The sequence below is a fragment of the Pangasianodon hypophthalmus genome, chromosome 25 (assembly GCF_027358585.1).
Source record: "Pangasianodon hypophthalmus isolate fPanHyp1 chromosome 25, fPanHyp1.pri, whole genome shotgun sequence".
NCBI classification, from domain to species: Eukaryota; Metazoa; Chordata; class Actinopteri; order Siluriformes; family Pangasiidae; genus Pangasianodon; species Pangasianodon hypophthalmus.
The window spans coordinates 18,895,976-18,922,932 of NC_069734.1; the positions used below are offsets into that span (position 1 = coordinate 18,895,976).

General features: G+C 39.1%; 1 protein-coding gene across 2 annotated transcripts in view; it reads right to left on the reverse strand.

The window, feature by feature from the left end:
• The window catches only part of cntnap5b (contactin associated protein family member 5b), a 61,709-nt gene that overhangs the window by 18,929 nt on the left and 15,823 nt on the right, over positions 1–26,957 (reverse strand). Inside the window, exons 3-10 of one of the 2 annotated variants that reach the window (XM_034299849.2) lie at positions 25,573–25,766; positions 22,655–22,802; positions 18,476–18,679; positions 16,389–16,573; positions 15,614–15,757; positions 13,662–13,950; positions 13,438–13,581; positions 11,693–11,864 (exon numbers count right to left, since the gene is read on the reverse strand). In XM_034299849.2, the coding sequence (XP_034155740.2) occupies positions 11,693–11,864; positions 13,438–13,581; positions 13,662–13,950; positions 15,614–15,757; positions 16,389–16,573; positions 18,476–18,679; positions 22,655–22,802; positions 25,573–25,766 (1,480 nt within the window). Of the gene's footprint in view, positions 1–11,692; positions 11,865–13,437; positions 13,582–13,661; positions 13,951–15,613; positions 15,758–16,388; positions 16,574–18,475; positions 18,680–19,437; positions 19,747–22,654; positions 22,803–25,572; positions 25,767–26,957 lie in introns of those variants that run through there. The other variant, XM_034299851.2, reaches the window with a different exon arrangement.

The window sequence follows — 26,957 nt, forward strand, 5'->3', positions numbered from 1 at the left end:
AGTAAACACACTAACACACACTAGCGTTATAGTAAACACACTAACACACACACACTAGTTTTATAGTAAACACACTAACACACACACACACTAGCGTTACAGTAAACACTAACACACACTAGCGTTACAGTAAACACACTAACACACACACTAGTTTTATAGTAAACACACTAACACACACACTAGCTTTATAGTAAACACACTAACACACACTAGCGTTATAGTAAACACACTAACACACACACTAGCGTTATAGTAAACACACTAACACACACACTAGCGTTATAGTAAACACACTAACACACACTAGCTTTATAGTAAACACACTAACACACACTAGCGTTATAGTAAACACACTAACACACACACTAGTTTTATAGTAAACACACTAACACACACACTAGCGTTATAGTAAACACACTAACACACACACTAGCTTTATAGTAAACACACTAACACACACTAGCGTTATAGTAAACACACTAACACACACTAGCGTTATAGTAAACACACTAACACACACACTAGTTTTATAGTAAACACACTAACACACACTAGCGTTATAGTAAACACACTAACACACACACTAGCGTTATAGTAAACACACTAACACACACACTAGCTTTATAGTAAACACACTAACACACACTAGCGTTATAGTAAACACACTAACACACACACTAGCGTTATAGTAAACACGCTAACACACACACTAGCTTTATAGTAAACACACTAACACACACACTAGCGTTATAGTAAACACACTAACACACACACACTAGTTTTATAGTAAACACACTAACACACACACTAGCGTTACAGTAAACACTAACACACACTAGCGTTACAGTAAACACACTAACACACACACTAGTTTTATAGTAAACACACTAACACACACACTAGCTTTATAGTAAACACACTAACACACACTAGCGTTATAGTAAACACACTAACACACACACACTAGTTTTATAGTAAACACACTAACACACACACTAGCGTTATAGTAAACACACTAACACACACAAGCGTTATAGTAAACACACTAACACACACACTAGTTTTATAGTAAACACACTAACACACACACTAGCTTTATAGTAAACACACTAACACACACACTAGCTTTATAGTAAACACACTAACACACACTAGCGTTATAGTAAACACACTAACACACACACTAGCGTTATAGTAAACACACTAACACACACACTAGCGTTATAGTAAACACACTAACACACACACTAGTTTTATAGTAAACACACTAACACACACACTAGCGTTACAGTAAACACACTAACACACACACTAGCGTTATAGTAAACACACTAACACTCACACTAGCGTTATAGTAAACACACACACACACACACACTAGCGTTATAGTAAACACACTAACACACACACTAGTTTTATAGTAAACACACTAACACACACACTAGCTTTATAGTAAACACACTAACACACACTAGCTTTATAGTAAACACACTAACACACACACTAGCGTTATAGTAAACACACTAACACACACACTAGCGTTACAGTAAACACACTAACACACACACTAGCGTTATAGTAAACACACTAACACACACACTAGCGTTATAGTAAACACACTAACACACACACTAGCGTTATAGTAAACACACTAACACACACACTAGCTTTATAGTAAACACACTAACACACACACTAGTTTTATAGTAAACACACTAACACACACTAGCTTTATAGTAAACACACTAACACACACACTAGCTTTATAGTAAACACACTAACACACACACTAGCTTTATAGTAAACACACTAACACACACACTAGTTTTATAGTAAACACACTAACACACACTAGCTTTATAGTAAACACACTAACACACACTCTAGCTTTATAGTAAACACACTAACACACACACACTAGTTTTATAGTAAACACACTAACACACACACTAGCGTTATAGTAAACACACTAACACACACACTAGCGTTATAGTAAACACACTAACACACACACTAGCGTTATAGTAAACACACTAACACACACACTAGCTTTATAGTAAACACACTAACACACACACCAGCGTTATAGTAAACACACTAACACACACACTAGCGTTATAGTAAACACACTAACACACACACTAGCGTTATAGTAAACACACTAACACACACTAGCGTTATAGTAAACACACTAACACACACACTAGCGTTATAGTAAACACTAACACACACACTAGCGTTATAGTAAACACACTAACACACACACTAGCGTTATAGTAAACACACTAACACACACTAGCGTTATAGTAAACACACTAACACACACTAGCTTTATAGTAAACACACTAACACACACACTAGCTTTACAGTAAACACACTAACACACACACTAGCGTTATAGTAAACACACTAACACACACACTAGTTTTATAGTAAACACACTAACACACACACTAGCGTTACAGTAAACACACTAACACACACACTAGTTTTATAGTAAACACTAACACACACACTAGCGTTATAGTAAACACTAACACACACACTAGCGTTATAGTAAACACACTAACACACACACTAGCGTTATAGTAAACACACTAACACACACTAGCGTTATAGTAAACACACTAACGTTATAGTAAACACAATAACACACACACTAGCGTTATAGTAAACACACTAACACACACACTAGTTTTATAGTAAACACACTAACACACACTAGCTTTATAGTAAACACACTAACACACACACTAGTTTTATAGTAAACACACTAACACACACACTAGCTTTATAGTAAACACACTAACACACACACTAGCGTTATAGTAAACACACTAACACACACACTAGCGTTATAGTAAACACACTAACACACACAATAGCGTTATAGTAAACACTAAAACACACACACACTAGCATTATAGTAAACACACTAACACACACACTAGCGTTATAGTAAACACTAACACACACACACAATAGCGTTATAGTAAACACACTAACACACACACTAGCATTATAGTAAACACACTAACACACACACTAGCTTTATAGTAAACACACTAACACACACACTAGTTTTATAGTAAACACACTAACACACACTAACGTTATAGTAAACACAATAACACACACACTAGCGTTATAGTAAACACACTAACACACACACTAGTTTTATAGTAAACACACTAACACACACTAGCTTTATAGTAAACACACTAACACACACACTAGTTTTATAGTAAACACACTAACACACACTAGCTTTATAGTAAACACACTAACACACACACTAGTTTTATAGTAAACACACTAACACACACACTAGCGTTATAGTAAACACACTAACACACACTAGCTTTATAGTAAACACACTAACACACACACTAGCTTTACAGTAAACACACTAACACACACACTAGCGTTATAGTAAACACACTAACACACACACTAGTTTTATAGTAAACACACTAACACACACACTAGCGTTACAGTAAACACACTAACACACACACTAGCGTTATAGTAAACACTAACACACACACTAGCGTTATAGTAAACACTAACACACACACTAGCGTTATAGTAAACACACTAACACACACACTAGCGTTATAGTAAACACACTAACACACACTAGCGTTATAGTAAACACACTAACGTTATAGTAAACACAATAACACACACACTAGCGTTATAGTAAACACACTAACACACACACTAGTTTTATAGTAAACACACTAACACACACTAGCTTTATAGTAAACACACTAACACACACACTAGTTTTATAGTAAACACACTAACACACACACTAGCTTTATAGTAAACACACTAACACACACACTAGCGTTATAGTAAACACACTAACACACACACTAGCGTTATAGTAAACACACTAACACACACAATAGCGTTATAGTAAACACTAAAACACACACACACTAGCGTTATAGTAAACACACTAACACACACACTAGCGTTATAGTAAACACTAACACACACACACAATAGCGTTATAGTAAACACACTAACACACACACTAGCATTATAGTAAACACACTAACACACACACTAGCTTTATAGTAAACACACTAACACACACACTAGTTTTATAGTAAACACACTAACACACACTAACGTTATAGTAAACACAATAACACACACACTAGCGTTATAGTAAACACACTAACACACACACTAGTTTTATAGTAAACACACTAACACACACTAGCTTTATAGTAAACACACTAACACACACACTAGTTTTATAGTAAACACACTAACACACACACTAGCTTTATAGTAAACACACTAACACACACACTAGCGTTATAGTAAACACACTAACACACACACTAGCGTTATAGTAAACACACTAACACACACACTAGCGTTATAGTAAACACTAAAACACACACACACTAGCATTATAGTAAACACACTAACACACACACTAGCGTTATAGTAAACACTAACACACACACACACTAGCATTATAGTAAACACACTAACACACACACTAGCTTTATAGTAAACACACTAACACACACACTAGTTTTATAGTAAACACACTAACACACACTAGCGTTATAGTAAACACACTAACACACACACTAGTTTTATAGTAAACACACTAACACACACACTAGCGTTATAGTAAACACACTAACACACACACACTAGCGTTATAGTAAACACACTAACACACACACTAGTTTTATAGTAAACACACTAACACACACTAGCTTTATAGTAAACACACTAACACACACACTAGCTTTATAGTAAACACACTAACACACACACTAGTTTTATAGTAAACACACTAACACACACTAGCTTTATAGTAAACACACTAACACACACACTAGTTTTATAGTAAACACACTAACACACACACTAGCGTTATAGTAAACACACTAACACACACACTAGCGTTATAGTAAACACACTAACACACACACTAGCATTATAGTAAACACACTAACACACACACTAGCGTTATAGTAAACACTAACACACACACAATAGCGTTATAGTAAACACACTAACACACACACTAGCGTTATAGTAAACACACTAACACACACACTAGCGTTATAGTAAACACACTAACACACACACCAGCGTTATAGTAAACACACTAACACACACACTAGCGTTATAGTAAACACACTAACACACACACTAGCTTTATAGTAAACACACTAACACACACACTAGCGTTATAGTAAACACACTAACACACACACTAGCGTTATAGTAAACACACTAACACACACACTAGCGTTATAGTAAACACTAAAACACACACACACTAGCATTATAGTAAACACACTAACACACACACTAGCGTTATAGTAAACACTAACACACACACACAATAGCGTTATAGTAAACACACTAACACACACACTAGCGTTATAGTAAACACACTAACACACACACTAGCATTATAGTAAACACACTAACACACACACTAGCTTTATAGTAAACACACTAACACACACACTAGTTTTATAGTAAACACACTCACACACACACTAGCGTTATAGTAAACACACTAACACACACACTAGCGTTATAGTAAACACAATAACACACACACTAGCGTTATAGTAAACACACTAACACACACACTAGTTTTATAGTAAACACACTAACACACACTAGCTTTATAGTAAACACACTAACACACACACTAGTTTTATAGTAAACACACTAACACACACACTAGCTTTATAGTAAACACACTAACACACACACTAGCGTTATAGTAAACACACTAACACACACACTAGCGTTATAGTAAACACACTAACACACACACTAGCGTTATAGTAAACACTAAAACACACACACACTAGCATTATAGTAAACACACTAACACACACACTAGCGTTATAGTAAACACTAACACACACACACAATAGCGTTATAGTAAACACACTAACACACACACTAGCATTATAGTAAACACACTAACACACACACTAGCTTTATAGTAAACACACTAACACACACACTAGTTTTATAGTAAACACACTAACACACACTAGCGTTATAGTAAACACACTAACACACACACTAGCTTTATAGTAAACACACTAACACACACACTAGTTTTATAGTAAACACACTAACACACACTAGCGTTATAGTAAACACACTAACACACACACTAGCTTTATAGTAAACACACTAACACACACACTAGTTTTATAGTAAACACACTAACACACACTAGCGTTATAGTAAACACACTAACACACACACTAGTTTTATAGTAAACACACTAACACACACACTAGCGTTATAGTAAACACACTAACACACACACTAGCTTTATAGTAAACACACTAACACACACACTAGCGTTATAGTAAACACACTAACACACACACTAGCGTTATAGTAAACACACTAACACACACACTAGCGTTATAGTAAACACTAAAACACACACACACTAGCATTATAGTAAACACACTAACACACACACTAGCGTTATAGTAAACACTAACACACACACACAATAGCGTTATAGTAAACACACTAACACACACACTAGCATTATAGTAAACACACTAACACACACACTAGCTTTATAGTAAACACACTAACACACACACTAGTTTTATAGTAAACACACTAACACACACTAACGTTATAGTAAACACAATAACACACACACTAGCGTTATAGTAAACACACTAACACACACACTAGTTTTATAGTAAACACACTAACACACACACTAGCTTTATAGTAAACACACTAACACACACACTAGCGTTATAGTAAACACACTAACACACACACTAGCGTTATAGTAAACACTAAAACACACACACACTAGCATTATAGTAAACACACTAACACACACACTAGCGTTATAGTAAACACTAACACACACACACAATAGCGTTATAGTAAACACACTAACACACACACTAGCGTTATAGTAAACACTAACACACACACACAATAGCGTTATAGTAAACACACTAACACACACACTAGCATTATAGTAAACACACTAACACACACACTAGCGTTATAGTAAACACTAACACACACACACAATAGCGTTATAGTAAACACACTAACACACACTAGCATTATAGTAAACACACTAACACACACACTAGCTTTATAGTAAACACACTAACACACACACTAGTTTTATAGTAAACACACTAACACACACTAGCGTTATAGTAAACACACTAACACACACACTAGTTTTATAGTAAACACTAACACACACACTAGTGTTATAGTAAACACACTAACACACACACTAGTTTTATAGTAAACACACTAACACACACACTAGCTTTATAGTAAACACACTAACACACACACTAGCGTTATAGTAAACACACTAACACACACACTAGTTTTATAGTAAACACACTAACACACACTAGCTTTATAGTAAACACACTAACACACACACTAGCGTTATAGTAAACACACTAACACACACACTAGTTTTATAGTAAACACACTAACACACACTAGCTTTATAGTAAACACACTAACACACACACTAGTTTTATAGTAAACACACTAACACACACACTAGCGTTATAGTAAACACACTAACACACACACACTAGCGTTATAGTAAACACACTAACACACACACTAGCGTTATAGTAAACACACTAACACACACACTAGCATTATAGTAAACACACTAACACACACACTAGCGTTATAGTAAACACTAACACACACACAATAGCGTTATAGTAAACACACTAACACACACACTAGCGTTATAGTAAACACACTAACACACACACTAGCGTTATAGTAAACACACTAACACACACACCAGCGTTATAGTAAACACACTAACACACACTAGCGTTATAGTAAACACTAACACACACACAATAGCGTTATAGTAAACACACTAACACACACACTAGCGTTATAGTAAACACACTAACACACACACTAGCGTTATAGTAAACACACTAACACACACACTAGCATTATAGTAAACACACTAACACACACACTAGCGTTTTAGTAAACACACTAACACACACACTATCATTACAGTAAACACACTAACACACACACTTGCGTTATAGTAAACACACTAACACACACACTAGCGTTATAGTAAACACACTAACACACACACTAGCGTTATAGTAAACACACTAACACACACACTAGCGTTACAGTAAACACACTAACACACACACTAGCGTTATAGTAAACCCACTAACACACACACTAGCGTTATAGTAAACACACTAACACACACACTATCATTACAGTAAACACACTAACACACACACTTGCGTTATAGTAAACACACTAACACAGCGTTATAGTAAACACGCTAACACACACACTAGTTTTATAGTAAACACACTAACACACACTAGCTTTATAGTAAACACACTAACACACACTAGCGTTATAGTAAACACACTAACACACACACTAGCTTTATAGTAAACACACTAACACACACACTAGTTTTATAGTAAACACACTAACACACACTAGCTTTATAGTAAACACACTAACACACACACTAGTTTTATAGTAAACACACTAACACACACACTAGCGTTATAGTAAACACACTAACACACACTAGCTTTATAGTAAACACACTAACACACACACTAGCGTTACAGTAAACACACTAACACACACACTAGTTTTATAGTAAACACACTAACACACACACTAGCGTTATAGTAAACACACTAACACACACACTAGCGTTATAGTAAACACTAACACACACACTAGCTTTATAGTAAACACACTAACACACACACTAGCGTTATAGTAAACACTAACACACACACTAGCGTTATAGTAAACACACTAACACACACACTAGCGTTATAGTAAACACACTAACACACACACTAGCGTTATAGTAAACACACTAACACACACACTAGCGTTATAGTAAACACACTAACACACACACTAGCTTTACAGTAAACACACTAACACACACACTAGCTTTATAGTAAACACACTAACACACACACTAGCTTTATAGTAAACACACTAACACACACACTAGCGTTATAGTAAACACACTAACACACACACTAGCGTTATAGTAAACACTAACACACACACTAGTGTTATAGTAAACACACTAACACACACACTAGCGTTATAGTAAACACACTAACACACACACTAGCTTTACAGTAAACACACTAACACACACACTAGCTTTATAGTAAACACACTAACACACACACTAGCTTTATAGTAAACACACTAACACACACACTAGCGTTATAGTAAACACACTAACATACACACACACTAGCATTACAGTAAACACTAACACAGACTAGCGTTACAGTAAACACACTAACACACACACTAGCGTTATAGTAAACACACTAACACACACACTAGCGTTATAGTAAACACACTAACACACACACTAGCGTTATAGTAAACACACTAACACACACACTAGCTTTACAGTAAACACACTAACACACACACTAGCTTTATAGTAAACACACTAACACACACACTAGCTTTATAGTAAACACACTAACACACACACTAGCGTTATAGTAAACACACTAACACACACACTAGCGTTATAGTAAACACTAACACACACACTAGTGTTATAGTAAACACACTAACACACACACTAGCGTTATAGTAAACACACTAACACACACACTAGCTTTACAGTAAACACACTAACACACACACTAGCTTTATAGTAAACACACTAACACACACACTAGCTTTATAGTAAACACACTAACACACACACTAGCGTTATAGTAAACACACTAACATACACACACACTAGCATTACAGTAAACACTAACACAGACTAGCGTTATAGTAAACACACTCTCACACACACTAGCTTTATAGTAAACACACTAACACACACACTAGCGTTATAGTAAACACACTAACACACACACTAGCGTTATAGTAAACACACTAACACACACACTAGCGTTATAGTAAACACACTCTCACACACACTAGCGTTATAGTAAACACTAACACACACACTAGCGTTATAGTAAACACACTAACACACACACTAGCTTTATAGTAAACACACTAACACACACACTAGCGTTATAGTAAACACACTAACACACACACTAGCGTTATAGTAAACACACTAACACACACACTAGCTTTATAGTAAACACACTAACACACACACTAGCGTTATAGTAAACACACTAACACACACACTAGCGTTATAGTAAACACACTAACACACACACTAGTTTTATAGTAAACACACTAACACACACACTAGCGTTATAGTAAACACACTAACACACACACTAGCGTTATAGTAAACACACTAACACACACACTAGCGTTATAACTAGCATTTCTCTCTGTCTAGCTATCTTTCTATCTTTATCTCTTTTTCCTTCTTTTCATCTCTTAGACTTTTTTTTCTCTCCCTTTTCTCTTTTCTTCTCTCTGTATTTTCCTCCTCCCTCTTTCCATGATGGAGGGATTGTCTCCATCCTTTCAAATCAGTTTGCTGCATGAGGGAGTGTGCAATGACACACACACACACACACACACACACACACACACACGTAAGTAAGTACCACTTAGCGAGGTGCTATTTCTCTGAACAATGCCTGTAATCTGCACTCTCCCTGGCTAATCACCTACTCCACTCTCTCAGAGGCGTGAAGGCTGCAGCCGCTGCTCGGAACCTCACACACTCTTCACACACTCCTTTACACACTCCTCACACACACACACACACACACACACACTCGGTCATTTCACCGTGTTTAGTATGCGTGAGTCGTGCTGCTACGGTTACAAATCCTTCAGAATGACACGGCAGATTAGCATGATTTACAGATTCATGAACGAAGAATCCCTGGATATCTCGCTGTTTGGACAATTTCAAACCTCGTGTTCATCGTATCACATCAACATTTTCCCTGAAATCAAAAACTTTCACATAATATAATACAACTTCTTGTTTAAGATGTTTAACAGTTTACACTGTTTACTATAAAGCTAGTTCACTATTAATTTGTTTACTATAACGCTAGTTTATGTTGTAGTTGTTTACTATAACACTGTTCACTATTTATTGTTTACTATAAGCCTAGTTCACTATTAATTTGTTTACTATAAGCCTAGTTCACTATTAAGTTGTTTACTATAACCCTAGTTCACTATTAATTTGTTTACTATAACGCTAGTTCACTATTAAGTTGTTTACTATAAGCCTAGTTCACTATTAATTTGTTTACTATAACACTAGTTCATTATTAATTTGTTTATTATAACGCTAGTTCACTATTAAGTTGTTTACTATAACGCTAGTTCACTATTAAGTTGTTTACTTTAATGCTAGTTCACTATAAATTTGTTTACTATAACGCTAGTTCATTATTAATTTGTTTATTATAACGCTAGTTCACTATTAAGTTGTTTACCATAATGCTAGTTTACATTAAAGATGTTTACTATAACGCTAGTTCACTATTTCGTTGTTTACTATAACGCTAGTTCACTATTTCGTTGTTTACTATAACGCTAATTCACTATTAAGATGTTTACCATAATGCTAGTTTACATTAAAGATGCTTACTATAAAGCTAGTTAACTGTTTAACGCTGAATGTTGAAGAACGTTTTGTTACCTGTCTTGGATGCCGCAGGTGTCGATTTGGAGCTCGCTGTAGTTACCCAGAAGCCCTTGCTGCACACGGTACAAGTCGAGCGGACGGTTGTTAAGGACGATGGAGCGCATGCAGCCCTGATAGGCCAGCGTGGGGTTCCGGCAGCCCTGATTGGCTGATGATGCTGGGCATCCTGCAGAGAAACATGAACATGAACATGAGCATGAATAAAAGTACATTAATATCTAGTTGCTGTGTGAGATGGAGGAAGGGGGCGGGGCTTCCAGGGCATCAGTTAATAACAGAGAATGGCGCAACTGTCAATCATTCCAGATTATACGTCGAGTGGCTCGTGTGCTGTTTTTATTGGGCGGAGAAATAAAGTGTCTTTTGGCATATTGTTTGAGTGTAAACTCGTAGCAGCGTATTCTGATGTTAAAATGCGGCGCTGGAAAGGAATAAACATTGAAAGATTAAAAAAAAGATTAATATTTACATCATTTAGGAAGGAATTTTCCTTTAATTGTATTATTAGCACGAGCCTAAATGTTTTGTTTGGTTAGTAAATACATTTCTTTTGCACTCAACAGTATGATCCAGAAACCCAGCAGCGATCCCATGCTGATCCCGTGCAGGTCCCGTGCTGATCCCGTGCAGATCCCCTACTGATCCCCTACTGATCCTGTGCTGATCCCGTGCAGATCCCCTACTGATCCCCTACTGATCCTGTGCTGATCCCGTGCAGATCCCCTACTGATCCCCTACTGATCCTGTGCTAATCCCGTGCCGATCCCCTACTGATCCCCTACTGATCCTGTGCTGATCCCGTGCAGATCCCATGCAGATCCCCTACTGATCCCGTGCAGATCCCATGCAGATCCCCTGCTGATCCCGTGCACATCCCCTACTGATCCTGTGCTGATCCCGTGCTGATCCCCTGCAGATCCCATGTGGATCCCCTGCTGATCCTCTGCAGATCCCCTGCAGATCCCCTATTGATCCCCTGCGGATCCCCTGCTGATCCCTTGAAGAGCGGACACCGGGTCAGGACGCTGAGGTTTAGGTCAGACGTGGTGTCATAGCGACGCTTTCTCACAGCTATATTTATCTCCAGCTCGGCCGCACCATCACTCTCTGTAACCCAGAGCTGCACAGTGCCACTTTTCATTTTCCCGTCGCAGCGCCGTAGAACGCCGTGACACTGTAGAACGCCATCTGCTCTTCCACTGATTAAGCAATAAACACTCTCTCTCTCTCTCTCTTTCTCTCTCTCTCTCTCTCTCTCTAATACACACACATACTCTTTTACAGCTCTGTTCGCATGTCGTTAGCATACACTCAGAGCTAAGCGACTCCTGCCCCACTAAAGGAAGTACACGTGTCTCAGAGGAAGTGTGTGTTAGCTTTCATGCTAGCATGCTGGTGATAGTAGAGAGTAGTGGGTTGTTGTAGAAGGTAACCCTGCTCCGTAGCGCTAGCGTCTGTATGTTTTCATGACTCTTCTGTAGAATCTGAGGGACCTGCTACGTCGTCAGAACAAACTCTGATTCGTTTTTTTCTAAATTATTCGGAAACTTTTCATTTTTTAAAAAAAAACATCTTCAATATATGAGTGCTGTACTAACTAGCAAAGTCACACTGCTAGCACTTCTTCACTGCGTACTTCTTGTTATGATTATTATTCTTATTGTTTATTACGATTAAATATTTCAGAGCAGTTTGCATAAACATTAGGTGCGTGTTAGCATTAGCGCGCACGCCCTCACCTCCGATTATGACGGTGTTCCCGGGATGCGCGTGACGTCCGAGCATCATGCTGGACGGAGAATCGTTGTCCACGGAGACGGAAGCCTGAAGTCCATTCAGCTTTACTGAGACGGAGTGCCAGAGTCCATCGCTCAGACTGCGGCCTGCAGGAGGACACGGCACGTTACAATGCTGTCCCACACACACACACACACACACACACACACACACACACACGGCTGACCGACGGTGATCTCCGAGCTCTGCAGCGCTGATCGGTGGTGCGTGAGCCTCAGCTGTGTGTCGCTCAACAGCAGCAGAAGTTTCTCCGCCCCCTCCAGGCCGATCCACATGAGCATGGCGTCTCTGTTCCACGTACGAAACTGGAAACTCGCGCTCCATCCGGACGTCTCGACGTTATCCGTCTCCGTCAGCACCGATAAATCCGCCGGAATCTGCAGGAAGCTGCTGCTGGAGCTCAGGAACGTGGCTGAGACCGATGCAGGCTCTGAGCAGGAAAAGGTCACGTTACCCTGAAACACACACACACACACACACACACCAGAGAAACTGTTCATGACGGGAGTTACGGTACATGACTTGGTACAGTTGGGTGTGAAAGTTTGTACACCCTTAGTATAATAGAAAGAAAATAGAACTGTCACGTACAGCAATAACACACACATCATGTTCCTCAGGTGTCACACACGTTCCTTATAGTGTACGATCAAATCTGACGCAAGTGCAAAAGTTTGTACCCCCTTCAGAAATTTATAGCTGCATCCAAACTCTTTCACATCCTCTTTTAGATTCTCTCCATTATTTCAGTCAGATATTTGCTCCAATCTGCAGCTTCCTCCATCTTCAGGAACTGAGGAATTGAGGTTTTTTTAGATACACTATATGGCCAAAAGTTTGTGCACCCCTGACCATCACACCCATATGTGGTTCTTCTCCAAACTGTTCCCACAAAGTCTGAAGCACACAGTTGTATAGAACATCTCTGTGTGCTGTAGCATTACAGTTTCCCTTCACTGGAGCTAAGAGACTCAAACCTGCTCCAGCATGACAATGCCCCTGTGCACAAAGCGAGCTCCATGAAGACATGGTGTGTGAAGGTTGGAGTGGAAGAACTCAAGTGTCCTGCACAGAGCCCTGACCTCAACCCCACTGAACACCTTTGGGATGATCTGGAACACCGACTGAACCCCAGACCTCCTCGACATCCCAACATCAGCGCCTGACCTCACTAATGCTCTTGTAGCTGAATGAACACAAATCCCCACAGCCACGCTCCAACATCTAGTGGAAAGACTTCCAGAAGAGTGGAGCTTATTATAATAGGAAACGCAATAAATTTAATAAATAACTTTGCTCATACTGAAGATAAATTCACTCGCTGAGATATCATTTTTTTCACAATTTCACAAACCCACAGTTCTGTTCAGTTCTGAAGGACTGCATTCTGCGTAGGGTGAGATTTTAGCTAGTTAACTGAAACGAGTTTTTATTATTATTATTATTATTATTATTATTATTATTATTATTATTGTTATTTAACCGGTGTTAGCTAGTTTTGTGCTTTACAGAATGTCACTGGAAGCCAAACACTGACTCATTTTCCTGAATAAAGATAAATAAAATGGAATAAATATACTGGGGATTGTTAAAGATTCATTTTTAATTCAGCAGTTCAGAGAAACGAAAGCAGAAAAAGCCCAGCCTTCTTCTCCGAAGGTTTTTATAATCTCTCAGTCGTGAAATATTTCTGTATGATCTGTCATTTCTGTCTCTCTCTCTCTCTCGGCTATGGCACGATGCTTCATTTCCTCTCGCTAATTGGAGTTTAAAAGCCCCCGAGAGAGCCGTCCATTACTCACACCGAGAGAAAACTCTGCGTAATCCAGAGTTCTCACATCTCCATCTCAGTAAAGTCCGGCAGGACACGCCGACGTCTGATCACTGACACATCGGATTAAAAGCAGCTCTGATCAGACACGATGGAGCCTGATGATCAAACACCTTGAGAAATGCCATGTTTGTGCATGTTGAGAATTAATGGCTCTACAGCCACAAAGCTTATACTCGTCTGTACCATCTGATTTAGCTGAAGAAAAGATTTCCACTCCACAGGAAACACGACAGAAATTAAAAAATTATTTCCACAATAAATAAAACGATTATAAAATCCCTCACCACGCTGTAGATCTGTGGTTTCTTGCGCTTGGCCAGGTCGATGATGTTCACGCCGTTGTAGTAGAGGTTCTCCATACAGCCGTGGAAGTTCTTGCGCAGGAACGTTCCCGGTTTGCCGGGCAGAGGAACGCCACCGATACTGAGCTTTGTGAAACCAAGAAAATATGAACAAATAGACAAAAACGTTCAGAATGTTAGGAAAATGTAGAACAAACTGAAATTTATAGATGTTGATGTTAAAAGTTTAAAATGAAGTTAGCGCCACCCTCTATAGTCCTGACTACGCCACTTTAGCCTGTTTAATCGTACACACATGCTAACATACTGCTTCATGCTAACAGCTACACACCATAGTAACAGTCACAACATGATTTTGTGAAGAAAAAAAAAATTTCCAAAGCCCCCAAGTTGTTGCCGTAAATCATTTAGTTCAGAGTTTTGCTGAAAAGAAACTGTACGAAGTCGTTAGTTATTACTTGTTAGCTACTGGTTAGTTAGTTAGTTATTACTTAGTTGTGCTTGATGGACGAGGAAACATGAACAACGCTGCATTATAAAACAGTAAAGCGTCCAACAGTTGGTGCACTAATGAGTGTAAAATTTAGAATCGTGACTCTTTACGCTAGTGACGTCAAGTTAACTTTCGGAGATTTAAATATACGTTACAAGAATAAGCTGCGTAATGTGTCTTGCATGAAAAATTGGATTTTTAATCTGCTTTTGGGAATTCTTTCAAAATCCGAAAATCACACTATTATTACAATCCAATGCTCACTTCGTAGTCGACCTCCAGCGAGTCCCCTATTCCTCCGGAGCGAACGTGGCGCGTCATGCGGTCCACGGTGAAGTTTATCTGCTTGTTGAAGCGCTCGATCAGGACCGAGTGCCAGTGCTGATCGTCCAGGAGACTTCCCAGAGAGACCGAGACGTGAGCGCTACTGGGATGAGCTTTAGCATCGTCTACGGTGAGAGAACGCGAATACAAGAGACGATATTAAAAACAATATACATACAGTGTGTTGCGTAAGTATTCACCCCCCTAGAACTTTTCACAGAACATTTTGTAGTGTAACAGTCTGCAACTGAAATGGACTTAATTGGGATTTTATGGCAAAATAACGCATAATATTGAAGTACAGGGAAAAGACAATGTAGTTTACAAAAATCTTTTATAAACAGAAAATGAAAATCTTGTGATTCATAAGTATTCGCCCCATTGTTTACTGTGGAAGCCTTCAATAAGTTCGGTTGTTACCAGTTCCTATCAAAAGTGATGAACATACCTAAACACACAGCATCATGAAGACCAAGGAACGATCAAAACAATCCCGGAGAAACGTTCTTAAAAAGTATTAATCAGGGTTTTGGTTATAAAAAAAATCCCAAACTTTAAACAATATTAAATCTGTTATTAAAAAATGGAAAGATTGCGGCACAACTGCTACTCTGGTCAGAGAAATAACCAGGAGGACGAGGGGAAAGCTGAACACGATGCTACCACCACCGTGCTTCGCTGTACTGATGGTGCTCTCAGGGTGACTTTTGGTTTCTGCAAAATGTAGCAATTTTGGTCTCATCAGACCAGAGAAACATTTTCCACAAGTTTGGCACCAACATCACCAACGTTCCAACATTTCCCAAAGTTTAGTAAACTCCGGGAATTTCGTACACGCTCGTCCGGCTTTGTGGAGTGTCCCGTCTGACCCTTTCGGAGTTACTCTTGGCCTCTTGTACAAGTGAATGATCTGTTACTATAGTAACGATAACATATTAGAAGTAGCTCATTAATATAAACAGAGCTGCTCCTTCTAGAAAACTAATCAACACTTTCTGACCAATCAGAATCTAGAATTCAGGAGCGCTGTGGTGTAACCATGTACTGTATACGTGAATGTGTGTGGAGTTTTCCCGACCTTGTGTGACCTCTATTGTTAAAGTCTGATGGCTGAGTGTTAAGATTCAGTGGAGGGGAAGATTAGAAAGGAATAAGAAAAAGAGAGAGAGAGAGAGAGAGAGAAGTAGAATGTGGGAGAGATGAGAGGTTTGAAGAGCAGAAAAAAATGACAAGAAGAGATAATTCACAGCTGCCTGCTGAGATCACAGCGGAGGAACCGAGCTCCTGGGGCGTCGACGGAGAACGAGTGCGAGAGAACGAGTGAGGAAACACCCGGGGAGATGAACAGAGATGGGATGAAGTGAGGAGAAGAATATGACTGAAGAACTGTTTGAGAGAACAGGCGTGTCGGCTGAACATCACGCTAAACCATTTCACCGATTATCGTTCGGTTTCATCGTATAAAAAAATAAACGATGATCAAAAACTAATTTTATTTCCTTTACATCAGACGAACTTCGTCTTCGTGACTCTTTGTAACTCGTAATTTCATAACTCTTTGTAATGTACGTGATTTCAGTAGCTATCCAGCCACGGGACATGAGACATTTTTCCTGGAAAACTTCTGGAAACGTATTGAATTCCAGATCATTCCTTTTCCAGATCAGACCTAAACCATTAAGATTGTAAAATATTATCTTCAGATATTTCCTTATTCCACTGCTCATATTTCTGTTTTTAATTCAACTGTTAATAATATTTTTAAAAATTCGCAAGAAAACTGAACATGGAAAGTCTAGAAAGATTAATTTTATGAGCATTTTTATTAACATGTTTATTTCACTTCAAATGACTTAAACATCATCTCAGTAACATGGAATATATATATAAAGATTAAAGCTGCAAAGACAAGTGCAAGTTTCATGTTGGAAAAAATACTTCATCACTTTTGACTTTAAGAAAAAAAGTGTTGGAGAAGAACTCGAGGTATCTGAGCTGGCTGGGACGGTGGAGCTCTCGGGACTCACCCAGGTTGATGTGTAAGGCCAGACGGCCGCGCTGAAGCTCCAGCGTGATGTAATCTCCTCTCTGACCCTCGCCGTGGACCAGGACGCCGTCCGATCTCACGCTCTTAAACTGCAGAGAGATCACGTCCTTCACCGTGCTCATGGACTTCTGGTTGAAGCGGTACAGCAGAGCGCTCCTGCCATCGAAATCAGCCACGTCCGACTCTGAGGAACGGCAAGAACACAGAGTTTACTTCCTAAAATCCAGTTTCGAGCTTCTTTATAAACATAAACTGTTCAAGCAGAGTCCAATCTGAGCACAGAGTTAATTAAGGAGCAGAATCTAATCTAAGCGCAGAGCTGTTAAGGCAGAATGTGATCTCATACTAGAGCTAATAAATCAGAATCCAATCCAGCTATTTCAGGAGCAGAATCTAATCCAAGCATAAAGATGCTATAGGATCAGAATCTAATCTAAGTGCAGATGTGTTAAAAGAGCAGAATGTGAGCAGTTTATAGAAACAGAAATCAGAGAGGAAATTAAATAAAAAGCAAAATCTCGATCTCTGTCCGTTATACGGATTAGGAGAGCTCACGGCTGGGTTACAGGCAGGTTTCGGGTCTGTACAGAACCACAGAGAACCTTATAGAGAACTGCAGAGAACCTTATAGAGAACTGCAGAGAGAACTGTAGAGAACCTCATGCAGAGAACCTTATAGAGAACTGCAAAGAACCTTATAGATAACCGCAGAGAACATTATAGAGAACCACAGAGAACCTTATAGAGAACCTTATAGAGAACCACAGAGAACGTTATAGAGAACCACAGAGAACATTATAGAGAACCTCAGAGACCCTTATAGAGAACCACAGAGAACCTTATAGAGAACCACAGAGAACCTTATAGAGAACTGCAGAGAGAACTGTAGAGAACCTCATGCAGAGAACATTATAGAGAATCACAGAGAACCTTATAGAGAACCTTATAGAGAACTGTAGAGAACCGGACAGCAGCACCGTGTCTGTCTGATTCAATTCACACTCCTCTGAGAGAGAAAGAGGACGATCTGTCACTTTCTGTATTTCTCCACTCCAGACCACATTCAATCTGCACCTCCAGAGGACACACACACACACACACACACACACACACACACACACACAGACTGGCCTTGACAGACACACTGAAAATAGAAATCAGTCAGTGTGTGTCAGCATCGGGTAAATAGTCTCGGTGGCATAAATAGGACGCTGTGCCGGGGTGACTTATTATAAACACACACACACTCACACACACACACACACTAAAACACACACTCACACACACACACTCACACACACAGTTCAGAGACTTCTCAATTTGTTTTCCTGTCTGGCTGGTTAGAGGTGGGCGGAGCCTCAGTGGGAGTAAGTGACCTCAGTAACTCCATGTCCGAGAAACAGTAGCAGCTATACATTGCTTCTAAAGCTAACGAGTTCAACACAGATTACATAACGCACTAATCAGCGTGAAAATCGAATCAGTTGTGTGATTTACGTGTTACGCTCTTGGCTTCGTTCTCAGATTAGATTAAAAAAATAAAATAACTGTACTAGCTACATACACTCACCAGAGACACTAACGATCTCTGCTACTTCCTTCCAAGCTTTATTTTTCTTCCTAACGTCTCTCTACACATTTAATGACAGGAGAAGATGTTAAACGAACACTCGTAGATGACAGGAGAAGATGAAACCACGCTTAGAAGCTTTTCTTCCATTTCTGCTGGAAATAATCGCAGGTAGGAACTAAAGTCGTGAGCGGAGAACTGTAGGAACGTTGGACTGATACGTAGAAATCGCTTGAGACGATCGTTTGGATTTGTCGCTTTACTGTCGTAAGTAATTTGCGGAGAATTGAGAAAATCACGACGTCGCTAGTCGCTGAAATCGCGGTTTCTTGTCTCGCACGTATGCAGGAAGTCACCAATAGCCTGTTATTCGCTAGCGTGAACACGGGATATGCGAAACCACCCCTAGCTAGCTTTATAAGCGTTTTATATAGCGTGTTATTTTGCACATTGTCATGGTAATTAGTTTGTTTGTAGAAGTTGATGTAACAGGAAGTATCTTTATCCGTCACTCCGTATAGCGCTGAAAAACTAACAGAAAAGAGCTAATCGCTCTGCTATTAAACTAGCTGAAAGAGGCAGCCATTTCCCAACTGTAGCCTCTGTCGCCATGGTTACAAAATTTAAAACATCCTTATGTAACATACATTCACTGGCCAGTTTAATAGGAATGCTTGTATATCTGCTCCGAACAGCCAATCACGCGTCAGCATGGCTATGCATACGATAACACAGATACAGGTCAAGAGCTGAGCATTAGGTGTTCCTATTAAAGTGGCCAGTGACGACTTTATCTTTGGTAAATGCGAATAAAGTGACAAACACACACACACACATTATATTTCTCACCTGCTGGCTCTAACACACACACACACACACACACACACACACATTATATTTCTCACCTGCTGGCTCTAACACACACACACACACACATTATATTTCTCACCTGCTGGCTCTAACACACACACACACACACATTATATTTCTCACCTGCTGGCTCTAACACACACACACACACACACACACATTATATTTCTCACCTGCTGGCTCTAACACACACACACACACACACACACATTATATTTCTCACCTGCTGGCTCTAACACACACACACACACACACACACACACACACACACACACACACACACACTCAGCTATCTACTGATTTCTATAAACCTCGCCTGAAGTTCTTATTAGAAACCCACAGATACACTTTGTGTTGATTTATTAGCGTGATAAAGCTAGCAAGCCACTCTCACAGCAGCGCTCTCGAGCAGCGACACACACACGCACACACACACACACACACACACATACACACACACACACACTTGTGTGGTCCGCTCAGTGGCTTATCGTGTTTGATCATCGCGGTAAACTGAGCTGCCTTTCACACAGCCGCTTTCTCCTCATCCTCACAGCCAGACACCAGAGGTCAAAACCAACACACACACACACACACACACACACACACCGCAAATACATCTCAGGTTCAACTAGCAGGATACTAAAAACCTAGGCAACATGAGAAGCGCTAATTGCTAATGATTGCTAATACAATGCCTACAGGAAAACACAGTTTAGCGTAAAGATGCTAATGATACACTTGCTGGAAAACGCCTAGCATGTTTATTGCTAATACAAGTGTCAGTTGCTAATAAAAACACACCTAGCATCCTGCTAATAAACTCACTTCTGATTAGCAGATTGTGCAGATATAAGTAGCAAATGCTAATAAACTTCAGATTAAAGGATGTGTGTGTGTGTGTGTGTGTGTGTTGGGGGGCAGCTAGCATGAAGATATGCTAATAAAAATAACTGAAGAATGAACAAATGCTAGCTTCACCTCAGACTCAGGGTGTAAGAAAATCCAGCTAGCAAGAAGATTGCTAACAAAATACACGTTATTTTGAGATTATAGGAAAACAGCTAGCATGAAGAGTACTAGCAAGCGTTCTACAGGAAAAGGTGCTGTTTTTTTTTTTTTTTTTTTTTTTTTTTTTTTTTTTTTTATATTTATAGCTGATTTTTACTTGACTGATTTAACTGATTTTAAAACACTGACGTTCTAAAGTTATTTATTATTCATGATGTTTCTAAAGTCTTACAGATTTGCACCGATATTTACTGGACATGCACTTTATTGCTGACTGTGTGTGTGTGTGTGTGTGTGTGCGCGTGTGTGTGTGTGTGTGTTAAATGGGCAGCTGCCATCGAGGACGTAAACAAGCAAGGAGAGCGTTATAAATAATTCAGCTCGGAGATGTCCGGCATCGTTTGGGATCTCTCGGGATGAGTGATTGATTTCCTTTTGTTTGCCGGATAAATGTCAGTCTGCATTTTAAAATTCCAGATGAAGAAATAATAGGAATAATAATAATTCCCCGATGTGTCCGATTTCACATCACAGCGTACTGTACTGTACGTGTTTGATTTTTGGACTTGGATAAAACTCAGCAACACGTCAATTTCATCCGGTTGCTTTTTCCCCTCGAGGTGTGTGTGTGTGTGTGTGTGTGTGTGTGTGTGTGTGTGTGTGTTTGGGGTCAATCGAAGGCTGCAGGTGTGTCAATTCCGCACTCACTGTAGGAGCAGCCGTACACTTCCACCCGCAGGCCGATCCATCCCTCGGCGCTCCAGTCCTGCGGCAGGAAACGCAGGTAACGCGTCCGGATGGAGTGCGGCAGTTTGTGATGGACCACGCCATCAGCGTCTGTGTTTCCCAGGAAAACCTGAGGAGAAACAGAAAGTAAATCAGTAGGTGTAGTGTGGTGGGAAATAGAGAAAAAACATAATTCCCACCATCTAACTGGGAAAAATTCTCACTGGGAAAAAACATAATTCCCACAGGAACAAACCATAATTCCTACAGAAACAATCCATAATTCCCACAGGAACAAACCATAATTCCTACAGAAACAATCCATAATTCCCACAGGAACAAACCATAATTCCTACAGGAACAATCCATAATTCCCACAGGAACAAACCATAATTCCTACGGAAACAATCCATAATTCCCACTGGAACAAACCATAATTCCCACAGGAACAAACCTTAATTCCTACAGGAACAATCCATAATTCCCACAGGAACAAACCTTAATTCCTACAGGAACAATCCATAATTCCCACAGGAACAAACCTTAATTCCTACAGGAACAATCCATAATTCCCACAGGAACAAACCTTAATTCCCACAGGAACAAACCATAATTCCTACAGGAACAAACCATAATTCCTACAGAAACAATCCATAATTCCCACAGGAACAAACCATAATTCCCACAGGAACAAACCTTAATTCCCACAGGAACAATCCATAATTCCCATAGGAACAAACCATAATTCCTACAGGAACAAACCATAATTCCCATAGGAACAAACCATAATTCCTACAGGAACAAACCTTAATTCCCACAGAAACAAACCATAATTCCTACAGAAACAAACCATAATTCCCACTGGAACAAACCATAATTCATACAGAAACAATCCATAATTCCCATAGGAACAAACCATAATTCCTACAGAAACAAACCATAATTCCCACAGGAACAAATGATAATTCCTTCCTTCCGACTGAGAACAAACCATAATTCCCACCTCCCATGTGCACACTGTATAGTACTGCAATTCCCACCTTCCAAATAGGAAAACTGTAATTTCCACCTTCTGACTCAAAAGCAACCAGAATTCCAGCCTTCCAACTGGGAAAAAAGCAGAATTCCCACCATCTGAGTGGAAATTATAAGTCAGAATTTCTTCTTCATATCTAGTAACATTTCCATGCAAATTTATATCCAATGAGATTTTTGAATTCTGTTCATTTTTAAAGTGTGAGTTTTATAATTCGTTTCCCTGAAATTAATTTTTAAAAAATCAGTTTATTTACAGAATATTTTACGCAAAGTTCTGATGTTCTCTTTAATATCAACGTTTCTTCCCTTCGTTAGTCCCAACGCTATTTTTTTTTTTTTTTAAAACCCAAAATCCATAGGAGTTCTAGTGAGCAGGATCATCGTTATTTGTTTAGAATTTACACACAAATATAAAAGTAATAATTATTTAACCTACTGTAATTAACTCCGCCCCTCACCTGAACCTTTCTCCAATCACGTCACTGTGCTGAAATGCTAGCTAGCATCCCAGAACATGCTAAGCAGAAGAAAAGTTTCTTTGCTTTTCCAGGGTAACTTTTCTTTCTTTTTTTTTTTTAATTAATGCACCTTTTTTAATTGTGACTTCTTTTTTTAAAGGTAGCTCAAATTGAGATGTGTCACTGCTGATTTAAAACATGTCAGGAAAAAAAAACTGCAACTAAATGTCACTTCTTCAGTGTGTTAATGTAAATATAGAATTAATTTACACACACACACTCACACACACACACTCACACACAGCTAACAGGAAGCTGTCGCGCCGCAGAGTAACATGACTAACTGTATGCTAGCGCAGGAGCTCTCGGTTAGCGTAGCCTGAGGAAATCCTCCGAGCTAAGTGAAGTTAAGAAGCTCTTTACTCCTTCCAAAACGTCCTGGCGCTTTTCAGTCCCAGTCCAATTAAGAACTCGACACCTTCAAAGAGTTTTTTTCCTGAGAAAGCGACGCTGCTGAAGCAATTAGTGTCTCGACATCTCCAGCGGAGACGCAGACTAAAAAAAGACGACAGCACTTTAACTATGAAGAGTAAATCCAGTCAGTCCATCTGTATCACGCCATCACATCTGAGTTACTCTCTAATGTCCAGACAACAGCAGACCTGTTTCTCTCTCTCTCTCTCTCTCTCTCTATCTCTCTCTCCCTCTCTCTCTCTATCCCTCTCTCTCTCTATCCCTCTCTCTGTCTCTCTCTGTCTGAGTGTCAGCACCACAGGGAACGAGCCAGTCAGTGATCAAACCCTGAAATGTCTCGTATCGATTCAGGAGAAGGTGAAGCCCGTTTGTTTTTCCTCTGAACGTGGAGGCGAAGCAACCTCTGGCTCCAGCGACTCCCGATCAATTCCAGAGTTGTCAAAATAAGATGAGTGAAAGCAGACCGAGAGAGAGAGAGAGAGAGAGAGAGAGAGAGAAAGAAACGGCAGCAGAGTAAATCGAGCCGAGCCGCTGAGTGAGGTTTTTACCTCCGCGGAGACCGAGAGGGCTTTCAGTTTATCCCGAGGCCTGAATGTCAATCCCGTTTAATATCCGACCGTTTACACTGTACAAGAAATCTGTTACAATTATCTTCATAATAGTCAGTATTAATGATCAGGATTATTTGTGGGATCTATTGGGTGATCTGGATTATATGAGGAAATTGGTAATATTTTACTTGATAAGGATTATTCGATCTGTTCAGGATTTATTTGATCTGATTGGGATTATTTGAAGCAATTGAGATTATTTGAGGTGATCGGGATTATTTGAGGTGATTATTTTTTATCTATCTATCTATCTATCTATCTATCTGTTTGTTTGTTTATTTTTATGTATACACACGATCTGGTGCAGGAAGTGACTCACTCCAGCGTTATCCTCGTGTCTGTACTGTTTCCAGTCTCTTCCCGTGTCGCTGTACAGCAGTGTGTATCTGGTCACCCAATCAGAGCTGCCGGAAGCACCCTGCGTCGCCACGGCGATGATCTCCATCCTCTCGCGCAGGTCGACCTGCAACCAGCGCAGGCGGTCCGTATGATCAGGACTCCAACCTCCACCTCCTAACACACACACACACACACACACATATTTCAGTTTAAAGATATATCAATTATTGTGGATATAAATGACTTCAACAAAAAAAAGGATTACGTAATAAACCTAAAGCGTGTTTAGATACGTTCTGTAGCGCGCTGTGTCGTTAATCTGAGCTAGCCTGTGGTACCACTGAAACCATGGCAACCGACGGAAGTGACGATAGAAACACAATTTGAGCAAAATGTTTTAAAACATGATGTTGCAGTTATTTTTTGAGTTTTGATGATTTGTAGCAGAAGCGTTTGCTGAAGCGTCGTCAACGTACGCAAGATTTCTAGATATAAACAGTACAGAATACAGCGAATCAAACTCTGTGCAGTTTCAGCTCATAATAAATAAATAAATAAACAAACAAACATGAAAGCAGTTAAAAGCTGAAGCGATAAATATGTGTGTGATCTGGCGTAAATATGCGCATAAATCACAAGAAGACATTTAGGCAAAAAAAAAAAAAAGTTCATAAATTGAGAGGATAAATGAATAACCAGAAAAAGTAAGAAAATTGTAAAAGTGAATAAAAACTATAAATTAACACGAGTTCTTTTCCAGAAGAAAAGAAAGAAAGGAAAGGAATGAAGGAAGGAAGGATAGTGAGATGAAAAAAAAGAGGAAAGAATAGCTAGAAAGAAGAAATAGAGTAAAAGAGTATGAGAGAAAACAGAAGAAAAAGAAGAGGTAAGGAGATGAAGGGACAAAACTTCAAAGCAGTGAGAGAGGGAGAGACAGAGAGAGAGACAGAGAGAGAGAGAGAGACAGATATATATATATATATATATATATATAGAGAGAGAGAGAGAGAGACAGAGATGGAGATAGAGAGAAAGAGATAGATAGAGAGAGAGAGAGAGAGAGAGAGAAAGAGATGATGTGAGAAAAGCAAGATGGGGAAATAGGAATGAAAACCTGACAGAGAAATAAAAAAGGGGAAAGAGAAAAAAGAGAAAAGTAAAAGTAATGATCAGTAAAGTGTAATCTGAGTTGAATTTAATTTAGCTGAAAATCAGGACAGCGATGTTGAGAGATTAACCAGAGAAAAAAACTTCTCGAGTTTCTCAGGAACACTTTCACACCAGACGTCCCAGAAGTCGATAAAAAAAGAAATAAACAGAATCGTAATTCAGCTATTTATTAAAAAAAATTGAGTCTAATAAAGA